This window comes from Myodes glareolus, chromosome 14 (assembly GCF_982192425.1).
Source record: "Myodes glareolus chromosome 14, mMyoGla1.1, whole genome shotgun sequence".
Taxonomy (NCBI): Eukaryota; Metazoa; Chordata; class Mammalia; order Rodentia; family Cricetidae; genus Myodes; species Myodes glareolus.
This window is the reverse complement of record NC_142039.1, coordinates 32,012,177-32,035,897: the sequence shown is the minus strand read 5'-3', so window position 1 is coordinate 32,035,897 and position 23,721 is coordinate 32,012,177. Positions and strand designations below refer to the sequence as shown.

General features: G+C 47.5%; 1 protein-coding gene across 1 annotated transcript in view; it reads left to right on the top strand.

Annotated features, from left to right (window-relative positions):
* Nucleotides 1-7,715: 7,715 nt before the first annotated feature.
* Edaradd (EDAR associated via death domain) overlaps nt 7,716-23,721 on the top strand; it is a 46,742-nt gene continuing 30,736 nt past the window's right edge. The window contains exons 1-3 of the mRNA XM_048461140.3: nt 7,716-8,278; nt 18,907-18,965; nt 20,056-20,095. Of these exons, the coding sequence (XP_048317097.1) occupies nt 8,248-8,278; nt 18,907-18,965; nt 20,056-20,095 (130 nt within the window). The 5' untranslated portion in view covers nt 7,716-8,247. The remainder of the gene's footprint in view (nt 8,279-18,906; nt 18,966-20,055; nt 20,096-23,721) is intronic.

Sequence of the window (23,721 nt, the reverse complement as noted above, 5' to 3'; positions counted from 1 at the left end):
GTGACCAGAAAGGATAATGGGGAGCACAATGAACGAAGTACAGTGACAGACATTTAAGAAAATGTCATACTGAAACCAATTATTTTGTATGCTAGAAAAATAAGAAGCCAGGTGGTGGCAACGTACGCCTTTAATCTGAGCATTTAAGGCAGAGGCAAGTAGATCTCTGAGTTGTAAGTCAGTCTCGTCTACAGGATGAGTTCTGGGACAGCCAGGTCTACACAGGGAAACCCTATCTTGGACAAACAAATAAAAAGAAAACAAAAAGTCACTAAAAAAAATAAAAATGAGAAAATTATTTATGCTAAAATGATAGTGTGCTTTCTCCCAGTCAGAAATTAAACCAGCAAAGCAGATAAGTTTAAAGTTTTTAGTCCTTGGTTAACATTTTAGAATATAGATTTTCCAGATTACTTTTATGGGTATGTGCAAATTGGTATATAGTTATGGCTGCTTACAGAAACAGCAGGACACCTGGGGTTTTCAGATGAGTTCCCACCATACACCAGCACCTATTCTCAGAACCCACTCTCCAGAACTCTTTGAAGAAGCAGCCTCAGAGAGGGCAGCCTGATCTTGGCTCCTGGCTTCACCAGGTATGCTCCGTCAGGCCAGGGAAGGCACAGCGGCTGGGGTGGCTCTATCCACGAGAACAGGAGCTTCTGCCGTGGCTTGTTCACAACCACACAGGTTGAACTGCACTGGAAGTGGGTGGGATTGTATACCTCAGAGACCAGCTGCCTCCATATGCCAGCCAGATGCCATGTCCCAAAGGTTCCACAGCCTCCCCAAATAGTGCCACAGATTAGGGACCGAGTGATCAAAACATGAACCTGTGAGGGACATCCCACGTTCAGATCCTAACAGCCCCATTTAGGTAAGGTATAAATTTGCTTTAAGAAACTATAGTGTCCTGAGGGTCTGGAGATAGTATGGCTCAGTGGGTAGGAGCATCTGTTGCATAAGCATGAGGACCTGAGATACCAGTACCCCTATTAAAAAAAAAAAAGTCAGGTGTGGTGTGGCCACATATAGTTGTGTGCTGACCTGTACCCTCAGGACTGTGTTGGGTGGAGACAGTGGGACCACCGAAGCTTGCTGGTGACCTGCCTGTCTTTAGGGTCAGTGTGAGACTCTAAGGCAGAGCCTTCTGGCCTCTGCATGCACCCTGTGTGCACACGCACTTACACACAGGCACAGATACCACACACACACAATTTTTTAAAATTACAGTGTACTGAAAGATGAGTTCCCCACCTACCTTCTCTTCTCTGTTCCCCCTACGCACAGCTGCCAAACTAATCTTTCCAAAACATCAATTTTCTTCTGCCACTCCAGTCCCAGCTCCCTGACTTCCTGTTGTCTAAAAACTAGGCCTGCATGCTTCTGGCTGGTGCTCAAGGCTCTCTAGAGCATAGATCCTCCCAAATGTTCCCTTCTTTTTCATTTTTTTCCACCACCAGCTCCATGTCCTGGACTGATTAACCAAAAAGTCATCCCCAGTTCCCCACAGATGTCTTCCATAGCCATGTTCTAAGAGGCAATGACAAAGTCAACTACCACTTTTTAGGGTCAGTGGTCGGAGGTGATACTGTCCAGCAGTGTCCTTCCTACTTTCATTTCTGCTGCTGTGATATAAAATGCCCTGACCAAAACAAAACAAAATTCACAACTTAGGGGAGAAGGGGTTGATTTCAGCAGCTGGCAGAGGAAAACGAACGCCTGCCTGCTTAGATGCTGGTGTTCAGCTAGCTTTCTCCTTTCTTACAGTCCAGGATGACCTGCCGAGGAAATGGTGCTACCCACAGTGAGCTGGGCCCTCTCCCATCAACTAACCCTGCTAAGAAAAGCCCTCATGGACATGCCACGGGCCAACCTGATCTAGCTAGCTCTCCCCAGGTGACTCAAGGCTGTGGTAATTGACAAGTGACATCTGGACTATCAAAGCCGTGAGCTGAACGGGACAGAGACTCTTCAGGAGGAAACTGGGCCACTGTGATGAAAAGCCAGGTGGCGAGGTGACAGGGGACTCTCTGCGTGCTGTGAAGTGCTCCAGGTGAGACTGAGCGGATGAATGCCCCCCAAATGAGGAGACACTGCACCCTCTTGTTGGAGTATTTCCCACTCTATCTGACTCCAGGAGGGTGTCCCAAGCCTTTCCCCCTTGTAGGATACAGGGAAGTCTCTATGTCCCTCTAGTCATATGCTGCCTTTTACAGCCCAAGATACATTTATTTAGATCAGTTAGGAGGTGGCTGAATTTGTTATTTTTCGGTTGCTGTGATAGAACACCATCACCAAGACCCTTTGTTGTGCGGTGTGACTTTGTGGTATCCTGGGCTCCTGATTGCCAGGTTACCTCTTTCAGAGCTGGGACACTTCCACTGGGGAAACCTTCCCAGCTACAGCAGAGCGGCAACATTTCTGGAGAGGAAGCCTTTCCCTTCGGGGCTGGAACACTTCCATCTTATAATGAATTAGAATTTAAAGTGTAGATACTTATTTGACAGTGCTAAGAACTGAATCGCAAATCTTGCATTTGGCAGGCAAGTGCTCTGCCACAAAATACCATCTTGGTTCTTGGATTTTTGCTTTGTTTTGTTGTTTTTTTTTAATCTCTCTCTCTCTCTCTCTCCCCCTCTCCCTGTGTGTGTGTTTGTGTTTGTGTGTGTGTGTGTGTGTGTGTGTGTGTGTGTGAGAGAGAGAGAGAGTTCATGCACCCAGAGATATTGGGTCCTAGTGGAGCTGGAGCTACAGTCAACTGTGAGCTACCCCAACATGGGTGCTAGGAACCAACTTTGGTTTCTCCAAAATGGCGACACATGTTATTAAATCGTGAGCCATATCTTTAGCCTCAGGGCTTGGCATTTTGCTTGGTGCATGGAATCAAGGAATATTTAAGACAATATTTGCAGGTCTGGTGGCATAGGACTGTCATCCCAGAACCCCAGCTCCTCTGAGGGCTGAAGCAGTAGAACAGCGAGTTTAGGACCATTGCCTGGGCTGCAGCATTAGTTCAGGGCCAGCCTGGGAAACTCAGCAGGGTCCTATCTCAAAATAAAAACTCGGATGAGGACTGGAGGTACAAGTTCAGTGTAAGGCCCTAGGCTCAGTCTCTCTCAAAATCTCAAAATGAATGCTATCATCTACGCCTCTGGTCCCTGCCATGTAAAAACAAAATATACAGAAGCATTTATTGGAAAAGGACAATAAAAGCTTAAGTCTGTTGTAAGCTTGTATCTCCTAAAAATGGCAAAGAAGCTACACCCTTGATACCTCAACAACATGGCTGCCTAACCAAGACCTGAACAAAGATAACGCCAACAGATCTGCTAATATAGAAGGGGAAAATCTCACAGGGTTCCACCCCTAGATAAAGAACTGTTAGCGACTAAGAAATGGTTAGATTAGGAGAAATAGTCTTCCCCAGGGATAAGTGCATTAATTGGTTACCCATGAAATCACATACATTCAAGCAACACTGAAAGGACTCGTCTGGTAATACATACATATGTACATATGTACATACATACGTACACACATATATATGTGACAATAATAATTGGAGGCATGAATTTGGAAGGAAGCAAAGGGAGAATGGGAAGGGGAGAGATTGTAGGGAGGAGAAGGAAGGGAAAATAATATATTTATATTTAATTTTTTTAAAATGAGGAAAACAAAAGCTGCTCAGAGTAGTCTAAATTGTAAGGAAAACACGCATGGTATGTCGGTCACCTCCTTGTGTGACAGTCACTGGTTACTCCTCCATCTTCCTTATTCTGCTGTTCTTCCCTTCTCTCGCTCTCCCTTTACCTCTCTCTACCTCCGTCTTTCCTTTCTTTTTCACGCAATGCTGACATCAAACCAACAGCCTACAATATGCTAAGCAAATGTCCTCCCACTGAGTCACATCCACTGTCCTTAGATATTTTCTTATGTTTGTTATTTTGGTAAATGTTCACAGTTGTACAAACCACCTCAGAGTAGGTTTCTTGCTTGTGGTTTCATGCCCAAGAGTCAAAGCCCGCTGGTTTGGCTCTGAGATGACCAAGTCAGAACAGGACAGATGGAGGTCAAATGAAAAGCTCCAAATCAACAGCATTGGACATAGTAGCCTGTACCTGTGATCTCAGAGGAGGAGGCAGGAGGACTGGAAACTCAAAGCCATCCTCAACTACACAGAGAGTTCAAGGCCGCCTGGGCTACATGAGACCCTTTCTCTATGTATAAGCAAACAAACAACTCTCCCCCCAAAACATAACTGGGCAGTGGGGGTGCACACCTTTAATCCCAGCACTTGGGAAGCAGACGCAAGCAGATATCTATGAGTCTGAGGCCAGCTTGGTCTACAGAGCTAGTTCCAGGACAGCCAAGGTTAAACAAAGAAACCCTGTCTTAGAAAACCCAAGAGCTGGAGTGATGGGTTCAGTGGCTAAGAGCACTTGCCATGAAAACAAAAGGGCTTGAATTCAAACCTCCAGCCCTCCCGTAGAAGCTGGGCATGCGACAAGTACCATGGAAACAGGCAGATCCTGGAGCCTGCTGACCAGTCAGACACAATACTATCTTAGGAAAGGAAGGAAGAAGGAAGGAAGAGAGAGCAATAGAGGAAGAAACCTGACTTCTTTCTCTGGTCTGTCATGTCCAAGCACTTAAGACACATGCAATGTCAACCCCCAAATAAATAAACCATACACACATGAAACCAAAAACAAAACAAAAAGTATTAAAGTAAGGGAAATATGATACTTCAAGATTGATTTGGTTTGGGGCATTATAAGAAAATGTCAACAATGCCCAATTTTACAAGGGTAGGGGCCACCAAGATGGTTCAGTGATGGAGATGTTTCCTGCTGAGTCTGATGCCCTGAGTTCTGATGCACTGGCTGACTCCTGGAAACTGTCCTCTGGCCTCCACATGTGCACACATACATGCAAGCTCACACACACATAACAAATCAGCAAATGTAACAAACTATTATTTTAAGAGCTGCAGAGGTAGCTTAGCAGTGATGAACACTTGTTACTCTTACAAAGGACTTGAGTTTGGCTCACAGGCCTCCAGGTTGGGTGGCTCACAATCGCCTACAACTCCAGTTCTGAAGAATCAGATACCTCTTTTGGCACTTGGGGGTACCTGCACTCACATACACTTACCCACACATAGACATACGTCTTAAGAACTGGGATTAGTGTGCAATGGATAAATAAAAAATAAATTTAATTATAAAAACTAAGTCTTGAATACTTTTGAAAGGGTCCTGTGATTCCTGCCCTACCAGCACCACTACCAAGCATAGCATTCTCCAGGAGAAGTCTAATATGACAACAAATGGATTGCATGGGAACTTCGGAGGATGAGAAAGATTGTTAATTACTATGTTGTATACTAAAACAATAATAGATCCTTTTGTGTTATACTTCATTGATCATAAATCGTGTCAGGAAGGGTAAAGGATGATGGCAGCAGTTGCAGTTCATAGGAAAGGAAGCTGAAGAGTCAGTCACACCAAAATATCAGATCCGTCTTTCTTTAAAAAAACAAAAAACCCTCTGGACTGGAGATGACTCAGTTAAGAGCACTGACTGCTCTCCCGGAAGACCAAGTTTGAGTCTCAGCTCCCCATGGTAGTTCACAACTATGACTGGAGTACCAGGGGATCAGATGCCCTCATTTGGCCTCTGAACACACTATATACGTGTTGTACACAGACATACTTACAGGCAAAATACCCCTCACATACAGTTTAAAATAATTTAAATTAACTTTAGTCTGATGTGGAAGCTCATTGCAATCCCGGGTTTCTTGAGGCTTAAGAGTTTGGGAAGATTATCATGGGTTTGAGGCTAGTCTAATCTACAGAGTGAGACCTTTTCAAAAAAGAAAGAGGAGGAGGAAGAAAAAGGAGGGGAGAAGAGGGAGAGAGAGAGAGAAGAAGAAGAAGAAGAAGAAGAAGAAGAAGAAGAAGAAGAAGAAGAAGAAGAAGAAGAAGAAGGGGAAGGGGAAGGGGAAGGGGAAGGGGAAGGGGAAGGGGAAGGGGAAGGGGAAGGGGAAGGGGAAGGGGAAGGGAAGGGGAAGGGGAAGGGGAAGGGGAAGGGGAAGGGGAAGGGGAAGGGGAAGGGGAAGGGGAAGAAGAGGAAGAGGAAGAGGGGGGAAGGGGAAGGGGAAGGGGAAGAAGAGGAAGAGGAAGAGGAGGAAGAAGAAGAAGAAGAGGAGGAGGAGGAAGAGGAAGAAGAAGAAGAAGAGGAGGAGGAAGAAGAAACAATGAGCTAGGCTCAGCAGGTAAAGGAAGATGCTCGCTGCCCTGCCTCATGACCTGAGTTTGATCCCCATGACCCATATGGTGGAAGGAGAGAACTGACTTGGACAAGTTACCCTCTGACCTCTACATTGGCTCCCAGGCACACACTCACCCACGTGCACACACAGAGAAAGGGAGAAGACAACACACATTTCTAGAATCGTCTTCCATTCAATGAAGGGTGGGTGACATCAGAAGACTTATTTACAGTTTCATCTGGGAAAAAACTAACCACTTGATCTTGTGTTAACAAGACAGCCCAACTTGATATGTGGTTCCCGACAATCAAACCTCAGAAACAAATTCCATCTCTACGTGAAGTACAGAAGGAGCCACAAACCAAACCTCAAAATAGATTCCCTGAGAAAATACCCTTTCTAAAATAACTTCCTTCCTACGTGAGCTCTGACGAGGACTGTGATCCCTCCCTTCCACACAGTCCCACGTTGTAGCCTTATCTCTGAACTCTCTGAAGACCGGGTTTTCCCACCCCCTCACACACACACACACACACACACACACACACACACACACACACACACACACATTTTTTTTTCCTTTTTAAGATAGTATCACACTATAAAGTTCAGGCTGGTTTCAAACTCTTGTGTGCTGGGATTACAAGTGTACGTCATCAGGCAGGGCTTAAAATAAACTTTTAATTTAAAATTTTTATTTTTGCCGTACTAGGTTTTAAACCCAGGGCCTACACAAGCCGGGCATGCGCTCTGCTACTGAACCACATCCCTGGCTGCTGTCTCCTTTAAACTCCTTTTTATGGGTCTATGATTATGCCCAAGGGCACATATCGATTATGTGATACCTTTCAGAGATTCCTGTTAAGTTTAAGTTATCTGTAGCCTTTGTATAAGGCAGATATAGTTAGTGAAAATATAGCCGCTTGAGCTGGAGAGGTGGCTTAGCATTAAGAGTGCTTATTGCTCTTGCGGAGGACCCAAGTTCAGTTCCTAGAATGGCACAACCACCTACGACTCCTGGGGACCCAATGCCCTCTTCTTGATTCTGCAGGCACTGCACTCACGTGTATACAACCACCCAGACCGTTTAAAAATAATAAAAATAACTTTTTAAAAATTTGAAATAAAATAAAATATAGCCATTTTAAACGATCACGTTCTCTGCTCACTTAGCATCAAATCCCACTTAAAGTAAAATTTAATTTGCTCAAAGGTCAATGGGTTCTTCATTTCTGACAGAACCCTACTTTGTGGGTTTTTTTTTTTTTTTTCCACCAGAGGAGAGAGCAAGAGACTTTGCGACTGACTTTTCCTCCCTCTCCTTTGTGTAGCGCTCACTCAGGAGGCCAGGCAGTAACTCATGCCAAAGAAACATCAAAATAGAAAGTGCTAGCGTGTGCGGTCATGCAGCCTTTCAGGCTGCCTGAAGATTAGGAAACTGTTCAAACATCAGATCGCCGGCAGGCGTCTCAGCCCGGGCCTGTGCAAGGAGCACGCTGGGAGCGCTTTGGTGTCCTAGCTGAGGGCGAGATTAGGAACCAGGAAAGCCATCCGCGCGTGCGGCAGCGGATGCCAGGCTGACTGAAAGACCCTTCAGCTGCGATCGCGTGTGTCCCCGTGGTGGGACGTGTGCACTAGGCTCTAGGTACTGGCAGGACACGTGCTCTGGGCCCCCCCGGGTCCTCTAGTGCCCAACCGCAACCACGGAATCCTCTCCAAAGTTCTGGAGAGACGCTCGCGCCGGGCAGGGGCTTTGCTAATTGCAGGAAGTGAGCACGAGGAAGAAGTGGCAGAGATCAAGAAGAGGAGGGAAGGGAGGAGGAGCAGCAGCGGCAGGGCAGACTGCAGAGCTGTAGAGTCGCGCATTGCTACAGCAAGAGGTTGGATCTCGGCGATCCTGCTGTTCTCTGGGGTCCCAGAGGCTGCCCAACCCCGCTCAGACACTCGTCTGTCCTCTCCCGGTCTTCATGGCTTCTCCGGATGACCCTCTGCGCTCAGGTAAAGTGGTACCGTGCAGCGCCCGCACTTGGAGCGTGACTACCAGCTGGATTCTTGTGACTGAACCTCAGTCACCCCTGAGAGTGTTTCAGGACACCAGGGCCTGTGTCAGATGTGTGCCAGGCTGGATGGGGACAGTGGTGGTACACTGTTCAACCTTTCCCAATCCCACCTCTGTGCTTCCTCCCCTCTGTGAGCGGCAGCTGACCTGCTCTCCTCCTACACACTGCAAGGTATGCGTGGTCCCTCTCCCCACGCGGAGGCCCAGCCGAGCGCTTTTGTTCTGAGCCACGCGGGTGCCAGGTTGAAACAAGTTAGTCAACCTTTGGCAGAAAAGAACATAGGATTTTGCATCCCCTCGCAGACTCTCCCTTGCTCCCACTCACTCGCCTTCTTGCTTCCCCTTCTTCCTCCCTGGCTCCACTTTGCAGAGACGATTTTGCTTCTGGTTAAGTCTTACCTCTCCCCGAGCCATTCTATAAACTATTATACTCTCGGCAGAGCCAGGAAGCCGAGCCCACCTTCGCAGTCCCCACCTGTGGAGGCCCCCTAGTCCCATTAGTACATAAAAACGTTGTGCTTTTGTATCTGAGGCCAGCATCTAGATTTTTCTATCGCTTCTCCCCGCATACATGTAAGTAAAATTCTCTTTAAACTTCATCTTCCAGGAATTCCCTCTGTCCTCCTGCAACCTAGCTAAAAACTTCCTGGGTGTTTGCGGGACTCGCAGGATGAATGGATGGTGTGTCCCTCGGAATGCACTGGGTCTCTCTGGTTTTGTTGAGGTTGGAAGCTCTGATGAGAGCCACCCAGAACCAGGTCGGTCTGGGCTGCTGGGTTGGATGTGACTGCTTGTGTTTCATATTTCATTTCTCGAGCTGGAGCAGGGACAGGGTTCGGTTGTTCAGCCCCGACTAGCGGCTTGACCTGGCTGAGGTGATACTGTGTTCCTGGCAGTGGCCAGAAGATTAAGACCAATGACTACGTTGACATCTTGAAGGACTGATTTGGGGAGGAGGCTGTTTACTGGTGACATCGAAGAGAGAACTAAGTTATTCAAGTGTGGCATGGTCAACCGGCTATCAGTTGAAATGAATTGGCCATCCCTCCCATTGTTTGCAAGAACAGAATGAGAAATGAAGGAAACAATTCTCTCATCTTGGTCCTACTCCTAGCACTACCCCTCCTATGTTGAGAACCTCATTGATAAGATGCCAAGGGGTGTTTGGGGCTAATTTTAGTCGTAATGGTTCCAGACTTATTAAATGGTACTGGCAGGGGACTTAAAAGATGGAGAGAGGGAATTCACTGAATGAGGATACAGGTAACATTTGCCTGAGCTGCACCCCAACATCACTGGCACCAGAGAAGGTGTGTAAGTGTGTGTGTGTGTGTGTGTGTGTGTGTGTGTGTGTAGGGAAGCTGGAAGCCAGTTCAGCAGTAATATGAGTGTAAGAAGCTTCAGGTAAAATGCCTACCAAGCAAACATGAGGACGTACATTCTGATCTCCAGCACTCATATTAAAAGCCAGGCACGGTGTCATCCACCTGTAACCTCAGGGCTGGACGGACTGTTTGAGACAGACAGAGGATAGATTCCAGGAGCTCACTGACCAATCAGCCAAGGCAGATGGATGTGTTCCAGGTTCAGAGAGACCCTGTCTCGAAGAAAATATGGAGAGAGGTTAGGGAAAAGGCTGTGTGGGTAAAGAGCTGGCAGCTCAAGTGTGAGAACCTGGATTCTAAATTCTCAACCTAGTCATGGCACCCATGCCTGTAACCCTACAGCTGTGGAGAAGGGATGGAGACAGGAAGATCCCTGGGGCCTGTGGGCCACCAGCTTAGCTCCAGGTTCAAGGAGAGGCCCTGTCTCAAGTGGGTAGAGAGTGAGAGAGTAGGGTGCTCCCATCCTCCTCTGGCCTATGTGCATACATACACAGGTGCATATGCCTGCACACACGTGTGTATACAATGTGCACACTCACACACACACACGACAGAGAGTAATTAATGAAGACACCCAAGTTGACTTCTGGTCTGTACACACGTGCACATACCCCCATGAACATGAATGTATACCCCTACACAAAGCTGCGTGTATGTGGAGGTAGATAAATGATCTTAGGAGACAGTTACAGTATTATAGGATTAGTATTGTAGCTATGGTCTTAATTAGCTTGGTACATATAGAATAGATGCCTAAAACTGCAGTAAAGGAACCATCAGATCTCTGTATGTGTGGAATGGTATGAACGGAGCGTGTCCTGTAGTCAGTCTGTCTCTCACTTCACGAGGTAGAACCCAAACCTCTATGTGAACTCTTCGGGGAGAGATGGACTGGGGCTCCCCACAAAGGGGAAGGAGGCCTCCTTCAGGGATCCTGTTGGCAGGGAATGGTGAAGATCATATTCGGGCCTGGGAGATATTAAGAATATCCTTTCCTATCCTGGCAATCTGTCAATCAAAGACGTTCCTCTATGTAATACATGTCTTGACACATGAGCACTTCCATCCAGACACCCCACCTGGCCCTTCCGTTTCTGAAGTGCAAACACAGGTGGTGTTGATGGGTACAGCCGGTTGACTGAAAATTTCAGCTCTCCAACTTAGACCACGCTCTTCCTCCTGGCTCTCTGCCCCCACCTCCCGACTGGGGTTTCCACACTGATGCAGACTTCCTGTCGAGGGTCCTCCAAAAGGTGGTCAGAGCGAATTCTTGATCAGTCATGTCTGTCACCCTCCTGCTTAGGCTCACTTCTCCACAAATTCTCAGACCCTGGAAGGTTTCTTCTGAGTCATCCATCTTTACCTTTACCTGTCCCTTCAGCATCTTTGGTCATTTGCTTTTGGCATGATGGCCACACTACCTTCTTTCTTTCCTTTGAAAATTCCCTATTCTGTGCCTTCTGCTGTACACCCCCTCCACCAGGGAAGAGTGCATCCTTCCTTCCCGATCCCCCCATTTCTCCAGACTTCAAAGAACCAGCCCAGTCCACGATCACTCTCTCAGCTCTCCTGGAACCTTCTTTCAGCTGTTTCTAGATTCCATCTGGCCAGCATCACTCTCTCCATTGGCAAGTGAGCTCCAGCTAGAACCCGAGTCTGTCTTGCCCGCAGCTCCTCCCTAACAGCCACTACAGTACTCGGTATACACAAAGCCCTGTGTAAATATATTTTACCTCAGCGAATGTGGAAGTGAATGGATGAATGGATGACACAGAATTTAATGAAATTGCTTCAAACTGTGAGAGAAAAAAATTCTTCCTGTGTTGGTTCCTGAGGAGTTTATTCATCAAGTGAAACATGTCAACCAAGTTCATCTTGCAAAGGGGGCAGGGAGAGACCTGTTCCCTCATCCCTCACACACATAATGAAGACATAGCTCAGTGGTAGAGTGTACTTGCCTGGTATGCATGAGACTCAAGGTCCAATTATTTCTCTCTCTCTCTCTCTCTCTCTCTCTCTCTCTCTCTCTGTTCCCTCTCCTGCACACACACACACACACACACACACACACACACACACACGCACGCACGCACACACGCACGCGCGCACACACACACACATTATGTTGCATTGTGAAGTTAACTGAAGTTTTTTTAGACTTACTAATTTTAGTCTATGTGTATAAATGGTTTTGCCTGCATGTATGTATGTGCCTATCACTGGTGGAGGTCAGAAGAGAATATCAAATGCCCTGCCACTGGAGTTATGGATAATTGTGAGCCACCATGTGGATGCTAGGGACTGAACCTGGGTCCTCTACAAAAACAACAAGTGTTCTTCACCACTGAGCCATCTCCCCAGGCCATGAAGTTAATTTTCAACTTGTGTTTTATGTATATGTGTATGGGTGTTTTGCTTTTGTTTATGGGTACCACTTGTGTGCTTGGTGTACCCAGAAGCCAGAAGTAGGCATTGGGTCCTCTGGAACAGGAGTTACAGATGGTTGTGAACCACCATGTGAGTGCTGAGAATTGAACCCAGGTCCTTTGGAAGAACAACTGGCACTCTTAACCACGGAACCATCTCTCCAGTTTCCATGAAGTTAATTTTTTTTAAAAAAAAAAACTTGCATATTAAGAAACTTCACATAATGCTTGAGGTCACAGGGAAGACATGGCAGTGATGGTGAGGGGATACCCAGCCGTCATTCTCGGCCTCCCTCACTGACCTACCACTGTCTGCCAAATGCGGCTAAAATCTGGCTATTCCTGTTTATTTGGATACCAAAACCTAACAAAGAATGACCAAGTGAGGAGGTGGATACCTTGTTACCTAAGCCCCCTGGTGGCTTAGTACAATCATGTGACTTTCCCTTTGTTTCAAGGTCCCATTTTCTCTGCAGAACCTGGATGTTTTGTGGAAGCCCTTGTCCAGGTCCTAGTCATCAGCCTAGGACTCTAGGACTGTGCTTTTGAAAGTGCCTCACCTGTCCTCAGCCTCCCTTACCCTCCTATAGGCCAAATCCAGGGCAAACCACTTGCAGCAAAGCTGGTCCAGCCTGCTATGTCTGCGTGACTACCATAGGAGCAAGAGCAGAGGGGGTGGGCATCTGTAATTTCCCATCTCCTTCTCTGTGCCATTTCCCAATGTGCCCTCCATCTTATTTTCTTTTTGTTATAATACTGGGATACTAGAAATGGAACTTGGGGCCTTGCTTCTCCTGGGCATGTGCTTTATCACTGAACTACACCCCAGTCCTCTGCTTACATTTTGTTTTGGGGCAGGGGCTCACTAAGTTACACACTGGCCTTGAATTCACGCTGTAGCTCAGGAGGGCCTTCATTTCCCACCCTCCTGCCTCAGCCTTGGATGACAAGCCTGTGCTACGAGGCCTGCTTTTCTTATGTAGAATGCTTCCTAACTTCCTTATCCTCTCCTGCTTCTGCGTCTCCCCTCATACCCTCTCATCTCTTCCCTGATTGTTTTGATTCTTGCCACCGGGTCTGCAGGGAAGGCCTTCTCCCAGGACCCCATAGGAACACACCTGTTTGACACAGGCCCCTTCCCCAGCTAGTTCAGTCACATGACAGGAGAGAAAGAAGCCGTCCATGCCAACGGCAGCCTTTCTGCGGCTTTGAGAGTGTCTGTGATCCTGAAGTTTTGCAAGGAGGAAGGAAAACAGCTGTGGGTGAGAGAAAGTTGAGGGGGGGGTTGTTAAAAAAGAAAGAAAGAAAAGAAGAAAAACAACTTACCTCTGAAATCGCAAGTTCAAAGAGTCTCCTTCAGTTCGGCTCTAAACACACAAAGGGCCCCACTCTTGCCTGGGGAACTGGGAGCGGAACACGATTCCCTCTTTATTTCCTCTGAACAGACATCTTTGGGGATATTTAAACTTTCTGGGTTAAACTGCTGCTTCGGACCAGAATGTGCTAGGTAAAGGGAGATGTCAATTTGTCCTGCTGGAGCCCTGCAGCTGGTTCATCGTGCAGAGGCTCCAGGGTGCTGAATGCTCCCCCTTCAAGCTGACTCTGGAGGGAGAAGGGTGGATCTCTGAGCTGAGGCTGAGAAGGTGAGGGTTCGGATTTAGAGTTGATGTCACAGGATTAAGGGTAAGGGGACGGTGAGTATTCTGCAAGTAGGAAGAACAGAAATGGGGAGGGGACTATGGATGAATAGTGCTCGAACCCCCAACACCTCGGAAAACGTTATGTTGAAGTCTTAATAGCCAGTTCTTCAGAATGTGGCCTTTTCTGAAAACAGAGTTTTTTTGTAAGGTAATCTTGTTAAACTGAGGTCCTAAGAGCAGATTGCTAACCAATATGAAGACGTCTTCATAGAAAGGGAAAATGGGGCCAGTGACATATAGGCTTAGGGGCCGAAGGAGCTCCCTGCACAAGCCTGACCATCTGAGTGTGACCCCCTAAGCCCACAGAAAAAGGGAGGACCACTCCACAAAGCTGTCCTCTGACCTTCACATCTGCACCCACACACACACACACATACCCCAAATAAATGAAATGTTTAAAATGAAAAGCGTGATTGAAAATAAACAAATAGGACAAGTCTGGGCAGGATGGCGTCCCCAGCTGAGTCTGCCTGGTGAGCTAGGCCTGAGCCATTTCTAGAAGCCTCTGGGGCTAGGAACCCGGCAGACTCAAGCCTGCCTCTCACATGTATTCATGAGCCTGAGTACACACTGTGGAGAGGGGTCCTCAGACCTTTCTCAGGATGGTCACAAGGCTTTAGGTTCTGTTGCAGGAGTCACTAATGGGGTCTCTTCCTCAGCAAGCAGGCGCCAGCAGGGGTTCCCCTCATCTGATACTACAAGGAGGTGGTGGAAGATCTCAAGGTTTGAGCGCCTGCCCCTGTACTGCCACCTCCCCTAAGATTGCATGTCTGTGCCGGTGAGCCTGTGCGTCTGACAATCGGCTTAGGAAAATGTTTACTGACCTTTACTCGTTTTTCTGTTTGTTTCTGTGGTGCTGAGGGTGGAACCCAGGGCGCCAGCACAGAGTTATCCTTCCCCTTCAGCCCTTAAAGCGTTCTACAAAGGAGACACATAAAGAAACAGAGGCTCAGAGTTAGGGGTGGGCAAAGAAGGGGCATGAGGCTATGAAGCTTCCTAGCCCTCTCTGGGTGCCACCACCCAGGTGTTCCCGCGCTCGGCTGACCAGAAGCTCCTTGAACATAGTCCCTTTTTTATTTTTCTTTTAAACTGAGATACTATCTCAAGTAGCCCAGGTCACGTCACCCTCCAGTCAGCTAGGTATGTAGGATGGCCTTGAACTCCTGCTCCCACCTCCTGAGTGTTGCGATTGTAGTCGTGCACCACTATACAGGGTTTATGTAGTGCTGGAAACTGAACCCAGGGGTTTGCGAACGCTTGCTAGGCAAGTGCTCTACCAGCTGAGACATCGCCTCCAACTCCTTATTCTAAGTGCATGTGGAGGTTTCATTGCGGGTTTGATTGAAGCCCGAGTGACCCGGCGTGTAGAAAATATGACCAGACAAAGAGCCAGAAAGGGTCCCAGTGAGGCTTCAGCTCACATCTTCCTGGACCTTCCCCATCCCCTCTCCAATATGGAACCCTTCTCAAACACAAACAAGATGAGGTATCTCAGAGAGTTTTTGATGCACAACCCCCAGACAGAGGTAGGGGAGGTTGGGGTTGGATGGCCTGCCTCGGGAAGGGACTTTGAAGCAGGTGCCGAGGAGAGAAAGCGACACAGGTATGTCAAGATATCACAGAGGCTGTACATGTGTGCCCTGCAGAGTGAACGTGAGGGAAGGAGAAATTGTAACTCTCACTTTGGGTGCCAGCGCTGGGGACTTTGTCACTGTGGGGCTCCCGTAGTCACTGTCGCAGACCGATGTGTGAAGGAGACAAAGGTGTCCTTAAGTTGTCACTGTTGAATCTTTTTTTCTGTAGCCCAGGGTGGCACGTAACTCACTGGTCTGAGCGGGCCTTGAACTTGTGAACCTTCTGTCTCCATTTCCAGAATGCTCCTCCGAATGCTGGGAGTACAGATGTGTGCCATCACACCTGGCTCTCTTTAGCTCCTAGCATTACAGGTTAATGTGGTCCAGAGATCTGGATGATGGTGTAGCCTGCTCATTCTGATCTGAGTCAGGGTGCTGAGAGCCTGCTGGTACCCTGTCAGGGACCCCCATGGCTTCACCAGGGAGAACTCTCTAGAAGGTGCTTGTGAGGGCGGGGCATCAGTTATTGCATTAGGCAGCTGCCAGCTGATGTACGGTGAGCTGAACCCGTTTGGGGCGGTGGAGGCAGCTCTCGGGAGGGAAACTTGGTCCAACGGTGGGCGACCGCTGGGGGCAGGGGAATGTCCCCATCACCCCAGATAAGAGCTGCTGGCTCTGCCCTCTTTGGGGCTCACATGCCCCTCCTGTTTCTGTTTCAGGCCCCTTGCTGCCCTGCATCCCACCTGGCACTGGAACTTTGCCTGTGGGCTCAACCTGCTGATACCTGGGGCTTGTAAAAACAAACATTTTCAAGCTTTAGATAAATGATTTGATTTTATACTTAATCGTATTGTAAACATTCAACTTCAAGGCCCCCAGGTAAGGCTTGTAGAAAACTTTCTACTTCTAGCTCTGTCTCTGGTGAGCAGGAACAGCCCGCCCCGCTACAACCTCCTTGGCACACACAGCTCTGGGCCTGTGCGAACAAAAGCAGCTGGGCCTGACCTAAAACAGCTGCCAGGAGAAGGCACTGGATCAGAGGTAGCATGTGGGGCACCGCCACGGACCCAGGTCTGTGAACGCATTTGACAGACAGACGAGTAAGAACTTAATCTAAAGCTCATGAGTAGCAAAGGCCAGGGCAGTCAAGTGTTTAGGGTGAAAACAGACTCAACACGCAGAGGCGAGGGTGTAGCTCAGCCGGGAGAGAGTGCCGGGCACACATGAGGCCCCGAGTTTCCTCCTCAGCACCTCAGAAACCAGAAACACGTGTTATCCCAGCATGGGGGAGGCAGAGGCAGGGGGGGGGATCAGAAGTTCAAGGCCATTTTCCCTTACAGCAAAAGTTCAAGGCCGGCTTGGATTCCATGGAGGCCTGTCTCAAAAACAAAACAAAAATAATAGCAATAAAGACCTAAGCACGCCTCTTGGGCCAGTTCTCAACACGACTTTCCCGAGTTTGCTGGAACCTGGTTGTGCTTCAGAAAGCAAACCATCAAAAGCCCTGCCGGCCGCCCCCTAGCTCTCCCGGACCTGCCTTCTGGTATCCCAGCTGGCAGTGAGGTTCTGAGGAGCAGCTGCCCAGGTGACCTCCACAGCTAGCACAGCTAGTGATTAGCAGCCATGTGGCATCCAGGGACGGAGGGGCTGGATTTGATCTCACGTCTCAGAGGACATTCTAAGGCGTAAGCATCTGAAAGCCCTTCTAATGGCAGCATCTCACCCGAGGGCAGTTAGAGACTCCCCCAAGGCCACACCTTAAGGTTTGCCCACGTTTAGCAGGCACACAGATGAGGGCCCAGACCTTTGCCACAACTGACTGATGCTCTAACATGGCTGCTTGCTGCTGCTGTGGTGGTGACACTGGTCCTTTCCCGGCCGTCACAGCCATTGCCCCCTCTTATGTCTTTTCTTTTCTCTTTTCTTGTACTTTTATTTTTCACTATTTAGCCCAGACTAGCCTCAATCTTACATCCTCCTTTCTCAGTTCTCAAATGTTGGAATCATAGGCACACACCACCAGTATCAAAAGTTGGTTCTTTTCCTCATCTAATTTTTTTGGTTTAGTTATAGGAGAATCCTTGTGCAGGTGTTGATGCATGCGTCGTCTAGGCCATTTTAGCCTCTCTCAGAAGCAAGCTGTTTTCTCCCATGTGTATGTGGTATTTGTGTGTATCCATGTTTTTTTTTTTTCATGTGTGAGCACAGGTACATGTGCACATGTATGCATATGGAGGCTCAAGGTGGATGCCAAGAGCTGTCCTCCTTTGTTCTTCAACAGTATTCTCTGAGGGAGGGTCTCCCGTCTCCTCATTGGCAGGCAGTCTCTTGCTGCACCTGCAGACTGCCGGTTCCAGTAAGTCTAGTTAGCCAGCAGTCACACCTGATTGGCTTATCGGGTGAGGGGGCTTCAGATGCTGGTCCCCATGCTTGCATGACAAATGACTGATCTACTGAGCCACCTCTCCAGTCCAAGAATCTTATTATTTTTAAGTGATTTTTTAAAAAAAATTTAGATTTATTTTATGTGTGTGAGTGTTTTTAAGACATGTATGTATGTTCACCCTGTGTGTGCCTGGTGCCTGCCTAAGTCAGAAGAGTATGTCAAATCCCCTGGAACTGGAGGTTTTAGATGGCTGTGAACCTCCAAGTGGGTGCTGGGAACCAAACTCTAAGAGCCCCAAGTGCTCCTAAGTACTGAGCCATCTCTCCAGCCTTGGTTATATATATACGTGTGTATATACATATATATGTATATATACATATATACATACGTATACGTATATACATATATGTGTGTGTATACACACACACACATACAGAGACTAGGAAATAAGTAAATATACAGGACTCAGAATAAAGTCCTTAAATAAAGTTATACCTAATCAAACAGGTAGAGTTGTTAGTAGCTGGGAGATAGTTCAGTCAGCAAGTGCTTGCCTTGTAAGCATGGGAACTTGAACTGGCTCTCCAAAACCACTGTACAAAGCCAGGTGTGGTAGCGCACACTTGCCATCTAAGCACAGGGAGGCAGAGACAGGCATATCCCTGGGATTTGCTATCCAGTCAGCCTCACCTGTTTGGTGAGCTCCAGGCTGATGAGAGAACGCGCCTCATAAACAGAAGGCAGATGACTATTGCAGACAACACCTCAGGTTGTCCCTTGGCCTAAATACATAGCACACACTTGCGGGGATCATATGTTTGTATGATTTGTGATCGATTATAACTCCCAGTATTTGAACATATGTATAAATAACTTGTGTTTGTTTTGAAGTCCTGAGTATCATGGTTTTGTTTTTCTGTTTCTCTCCCTTGCTGTCTTCCTTGAAGTAACTTGCAGAGGTCTTTAGGTCACAGGAATAGTTGAGGTCCATTTATATTGCCTGGAAAAGAAAGCCTATTCAGATGTGAAGATGACAGGGGAGGCCTTATTTGTGCTTTTGTCTCAAAGACAGCCCTGTCTCTTTGTCTCTCCCCAGATCACATGGCCAAGGAGCCAGTGGAGGACACAGACCCCAGCACTTTATCCTTTGCCATGGTAGGTGGCACATTTTATTTTGCCTCTCCAGGTCTTCTTATATGACACTGTAGTCACCAAGCATTTCCAGGAAATCCCAGAAACCCCAAAGCAAGGTTTTCCAAAGATACACTTCTTTCTCTTGGGCTCCTCTGTGGCGTCATCAATCCTCAGACTAAAAACAGTGTTAGATCCTGAGCTGGGGATGTGGCTCAGTGGATAGAGTGCCTGCCCAGCATACATGAAGCCCTGGATTTGATCCCCAGTACCACATAAACTGAGTAAGGGGGTGCACACTTGTAATCCTAGCACTCTGTAGGTAGAGGCAGGAGGATCAGGACTTTAAAGTCATCTTCAACTATATAGCAAGCTTGAAGCTAGCCTGGGCTACATGAGACCTTCTCTGAAATAGCAACAAAGTGGCATTAGGTCCTCTTCCTGCTTCATGCATACCAAAGAGACCTTCTTAGATGTTCCTAGGTCTTTGCTGAGTGTCAACTTTTTAACTTTTATCTATTTTTAGTTAACCTTCTTTTAACATTCAAAATATTTGACATGGAGTCCTGTCCCAGGATTCAAGCCCAGGACAGAGTCCTACAACAGTGAATATTGCCTAGAACATGTACATGTTGACCCAAACGACTGTCACAGAAATGACGAGAAGAAGCATGCACTCCCAGAATGCACAAAGACAAAATCTGAGCATAAGGCTGCAGGAAGTCGAGAGGGAAAACAGCCCAGCCCAGAGGGAGGAAGTGTGGTTTAGCGGTCAGAGCCAAGGAAGTTAAGAGGGGGTTATTCTGTTTCAAGTTCCAACATTAACCTGTCGACTCTGATTTCGTTCCTATCAGCTCAGAAGAAAAGCAGTGAGTCAGGCCTGCTGATAAGCCTGAGGCTAAAGACCTGGAAGGTTTCATTTTGCTTTATATCCCAACCCTGGGGATGGAACCTGGGGCCTTCTGCATGCTAGGCAAGCACTTTGCCGATGAGCTAGCTACACCCCAGCCTGCTCCCAAGGTTTTAAACTGAAACCCAACACAAAGCTCTCTTCTCACTTTGATCTCAGAACTGACATTTAAAAACAACTCTCTCCTTTTGTCCGTTTCTGCAGTCAGACAAGTATCCCATTCAAGACACCGGCCTCCCTAAAGGTAAGAGCAGTTGGTGTAAGGGCTTCAGCTTGTGACTAATTGGAGCTCTGGAACAAAGTGCCACTCAGAACACAGTTCTCCTTACTGAAGATGGTAAAACAGAAAGAGGCCAATAACTTGGCTCGAGACTGGCTACACAATTGTCCTCAGAAATGAGTTTCCTTATTAAAATGTGCCAATCATTTCATGCCAGCTTATAAACTGTATTTGACCAGGCATGAAATAAAGCTAGCCGGGTTCTGTGTTCAAGTATCTGAACTGAATCAAATGTGTTTAAGAAGGAGGGGAAGAATTGGGTGTCATGGCTCATGCCTAGAATCCTAGGATCTGGAAGGCCAGGCCAGGAAGACTGGTAGGAATTTAAGTCCAGCCTGAGCTACACAATAAGTTCTAGGCCAGCCTGAGCTATAGGATGAAACTTGGCTTCAAGAAAACCAAGAGGAAAAAAATAGAGAAAGAGAGAAAGAAGGAAAGAAACGATTGATTAGCTCAGGGCTCTCAAGGGGCTCTGGATCCACACATTTAGGGGTGATTTTGGCTCAAGCCTTTGACCTGTGTCTCTGCTGTCCTTAGTACCGCCCTTGTTCCTGGGTGAGACTTTCTGCTGAGAAAGGAAAGAGGGTCTCAGCACTGCCAGCATCCCACCATGCTGTTCAAGATGGTGGCGGGCAAGGAGCCTCCCCAGCACCATGATGCAGGCAGTATGGGTCACATGGCCAGCCCTGAATCAGTTGTCATCAAGAAGATGGGGAATGAGTGAGCCCTGAGCTCTGGCTGGGAAGGCTTGGAGTAGGTTTCATTAAAACCCAGCAGTGTTTTGCGGCCAAACAGCAAGGGATTCTTGTCAGGCTCCAAAGTCAACCCAACAGTTATCTTTTATATCCCGTAGCCTCAAGTTTAAACAAGGTAAGGGTCAAAAGTGGTCAAATCCTAGCCTTCGTTGGCCCTGTGTGGTGTCTGCAAAGCCAGCACGCTGTTTGTTATATCACAACGTTGACCTTGTACCCTGTGGGCAGCCCAGAGATGAGGGCACAGGGGCAGTCTATGGAGAAGGCAGGGCACGCGGCTGTCTGGTTTCTGTGCCGAGGGGTGGAGCCCCTGCCCGGGTGGGTTTCCCGACATGCCCCCGGTGGTGGGAATGGGGGAGAGAGTCCCAGGGCCATCAGTGGATAAGTTCAGGTTTTAGCCAAGGCATTGCTCTGTCCCGTCCCTGGCCCCAGACTCTCCTGTCCCTTAGAGTGATGTCATTAACATGTCAGTCTTCTGCATGTTCCTGGAGGGACTGTGGGATTGAGGAGGAGGCCAGAGCCTGGCTTGAGTGTAAACCATGCCTGTGCTTGGGAGATTTCCAGCAAGCTGCCTTTCCCTGAACCCTTTCCACAGGTAAATTGTCCCTCATCTAGAGTTCCTCTTTTCTAGCCTCTTTAACTGCATTTTAAAGTTAGCATCCAAAGTGATGCCTGCCATCCTGGCCTTGCCTTGCACACGTGTCATTATCCTTTACTCTAATTGTCCCCTCTCTGCAGTCTCAGCCCCTGCTCCCTCTGGCTAATTCACCTTCTTCCCCTAGATATTCCCTCCCAATTTCATGTCACACGTATTTCATTCATCCTTTTATCCCCCGGGGATGGAGGGAAGGCTGGCCCAAACCCCACAGAAATCAGTTTGGGAACGGTCAAAAACTTCTAAGTAGATTGGCCAAGGGGGACACTTTGGATACATGTCATTAAGATGTTTTCTTCTTTGCCCTTGAATGTGATTTCCTGTTTTGAAAGGAAAAGATTGCTGCTAAGCGACCTGATCCTGCGCTGGAAACGTGGTCAGCTCGCTCCTAGAACCCGAGCTTTGCACGTCTTTCCTCCAAGTCCAATATAAGAAGCATGACTTGGAAACCATGCAGCAGGCCTTCCCGTTGTCCTGTGTCCCAGGGGATAGGATAAAGTCCATCATTTTTAAAACTCCAAATAAATGCACCGTTTTATAGGCAAATGAATCTTGGTTAGAAGTTTTAAAATTTGAATTCAATAATAAGGTGATTTAATGTCTGATAGTGTTTTCCTTCACCTTCTTGAAGAGGATGTATCCATCACTGGATAGTTTTCTCGTGGAATTTGTGCTTTAAGACGGGGGAGTGGAGGCGGCCAGCCTGAGGGGAATAAGAACAAAGAATAATGATGCTGTGTCTGAAAATGTGCCACACTGTAACCTGTTACTTTATATGCTGACTGAAGGAGTTCCTGAATGGGGATGGGGAGATGGCTCAGTTCACATAGTGCCTGCTGCATAAACGCGAGGACCAGAGTTCGGATCCCCAGCACTGTGTATAAGACAGGCATGGGGATTGGGTCTGCAAACCTCGTTCTGGGGGTGGAGTGAGCTCAGTGGTCAGCCAACCTTGCTGAAACAGTGAGAGAACTTGTCTCAAAAGCAGTAAGGTGGATAGAAGACACTTCACATTGACCTTGGGCCTCCACAAATATATAAATAAGTACATAGACAAACAAACAAATGAATATTTAGCAACAGTTATTTTAGGAATATAAAATCCATATAAGATAATTTAAGAGGCTAATTTGTGGAACTAAAAATAATCTAAGCTGCAATCTAATTATATTAAGTATCAGCTAGAATTCCAGCATTCCTGTGAACTGGGCTGTCTAGTTTACTTAATATAGTAGTCATGGGTAATTAGCTTTCACAGTTTCCCAATGGTTGAGAAAGGACTCCAGGCTCATTTTCTTAAATAGGTTAGGCAAGCTTCCTAGCCTCTGCCCTTCTGTCGTGAGAACCCTACGTTATTTGTGCGCGGCTTGGAGGTCTTTTTTAGTGCGGGGCAAGCTCGAGCGCTTTTGGACAATGTGGTTTTGCTGTAAGTCATGTGGAAATCTAGGGTAATTTCAGTGGTCTGCATATGATTTATCACACCTGCTTCTCATCAGGGGCAAAAGCATCGCTTCCTCTGGAGCCAGTCCCTGTCCCTAGGCTCAGGGGTTTCTGGGGGCATTCTGCAGGGCATCTTCCCCAGCAGCTCCTTTGTGACCCTGCAGGTGCTTGGGGGGCGTGAGATGGGCATGGATTAGTTACTTTTCTAGTTACTGAGACCAAGTCCCCAACCAAAAACAAAACAAAACAAACAAACAAACAAAGCAGCTTAAGGAAGGACTTATCTTACTTAAAGTTTCAGAATCCGTCCTTTCAGAGGGACGCAAGGCAGCTGGTCACATGACATCTGCAGTCAGGAAGCAGAGAGAGAGAGAGAGAGAGAGAGAGAGAGAGAGAGAGAGACCTTCTGGCTCTTAGCCTGCTTCTTTTCTCGTTTCATTTTGGTTCAGGACCCCAATTCATGGGTGGTGGTGCTGACATTCAAGGTTGTTCTTCCCTCCTCAGACCTTTCTAGACAAATTCTCATAAACACACTTAAAGGTGTGTTGCCATGGTGATTGCTGCTGATGAAGCTGTTATGCTACCTTGCAGGGGCTCAGTACACTTCCATCACGAATCTCCTGACTTCTCCCAGCAGCTGCTAGCTTGAGCATCCTGAAGAGGATGTGTCTTCCTGTCACATTTGCGAATGTGCTTGGGGAAAACAGTGCTGGTTTTTGAGTGAGCGTTCACGGCAGGAGGCA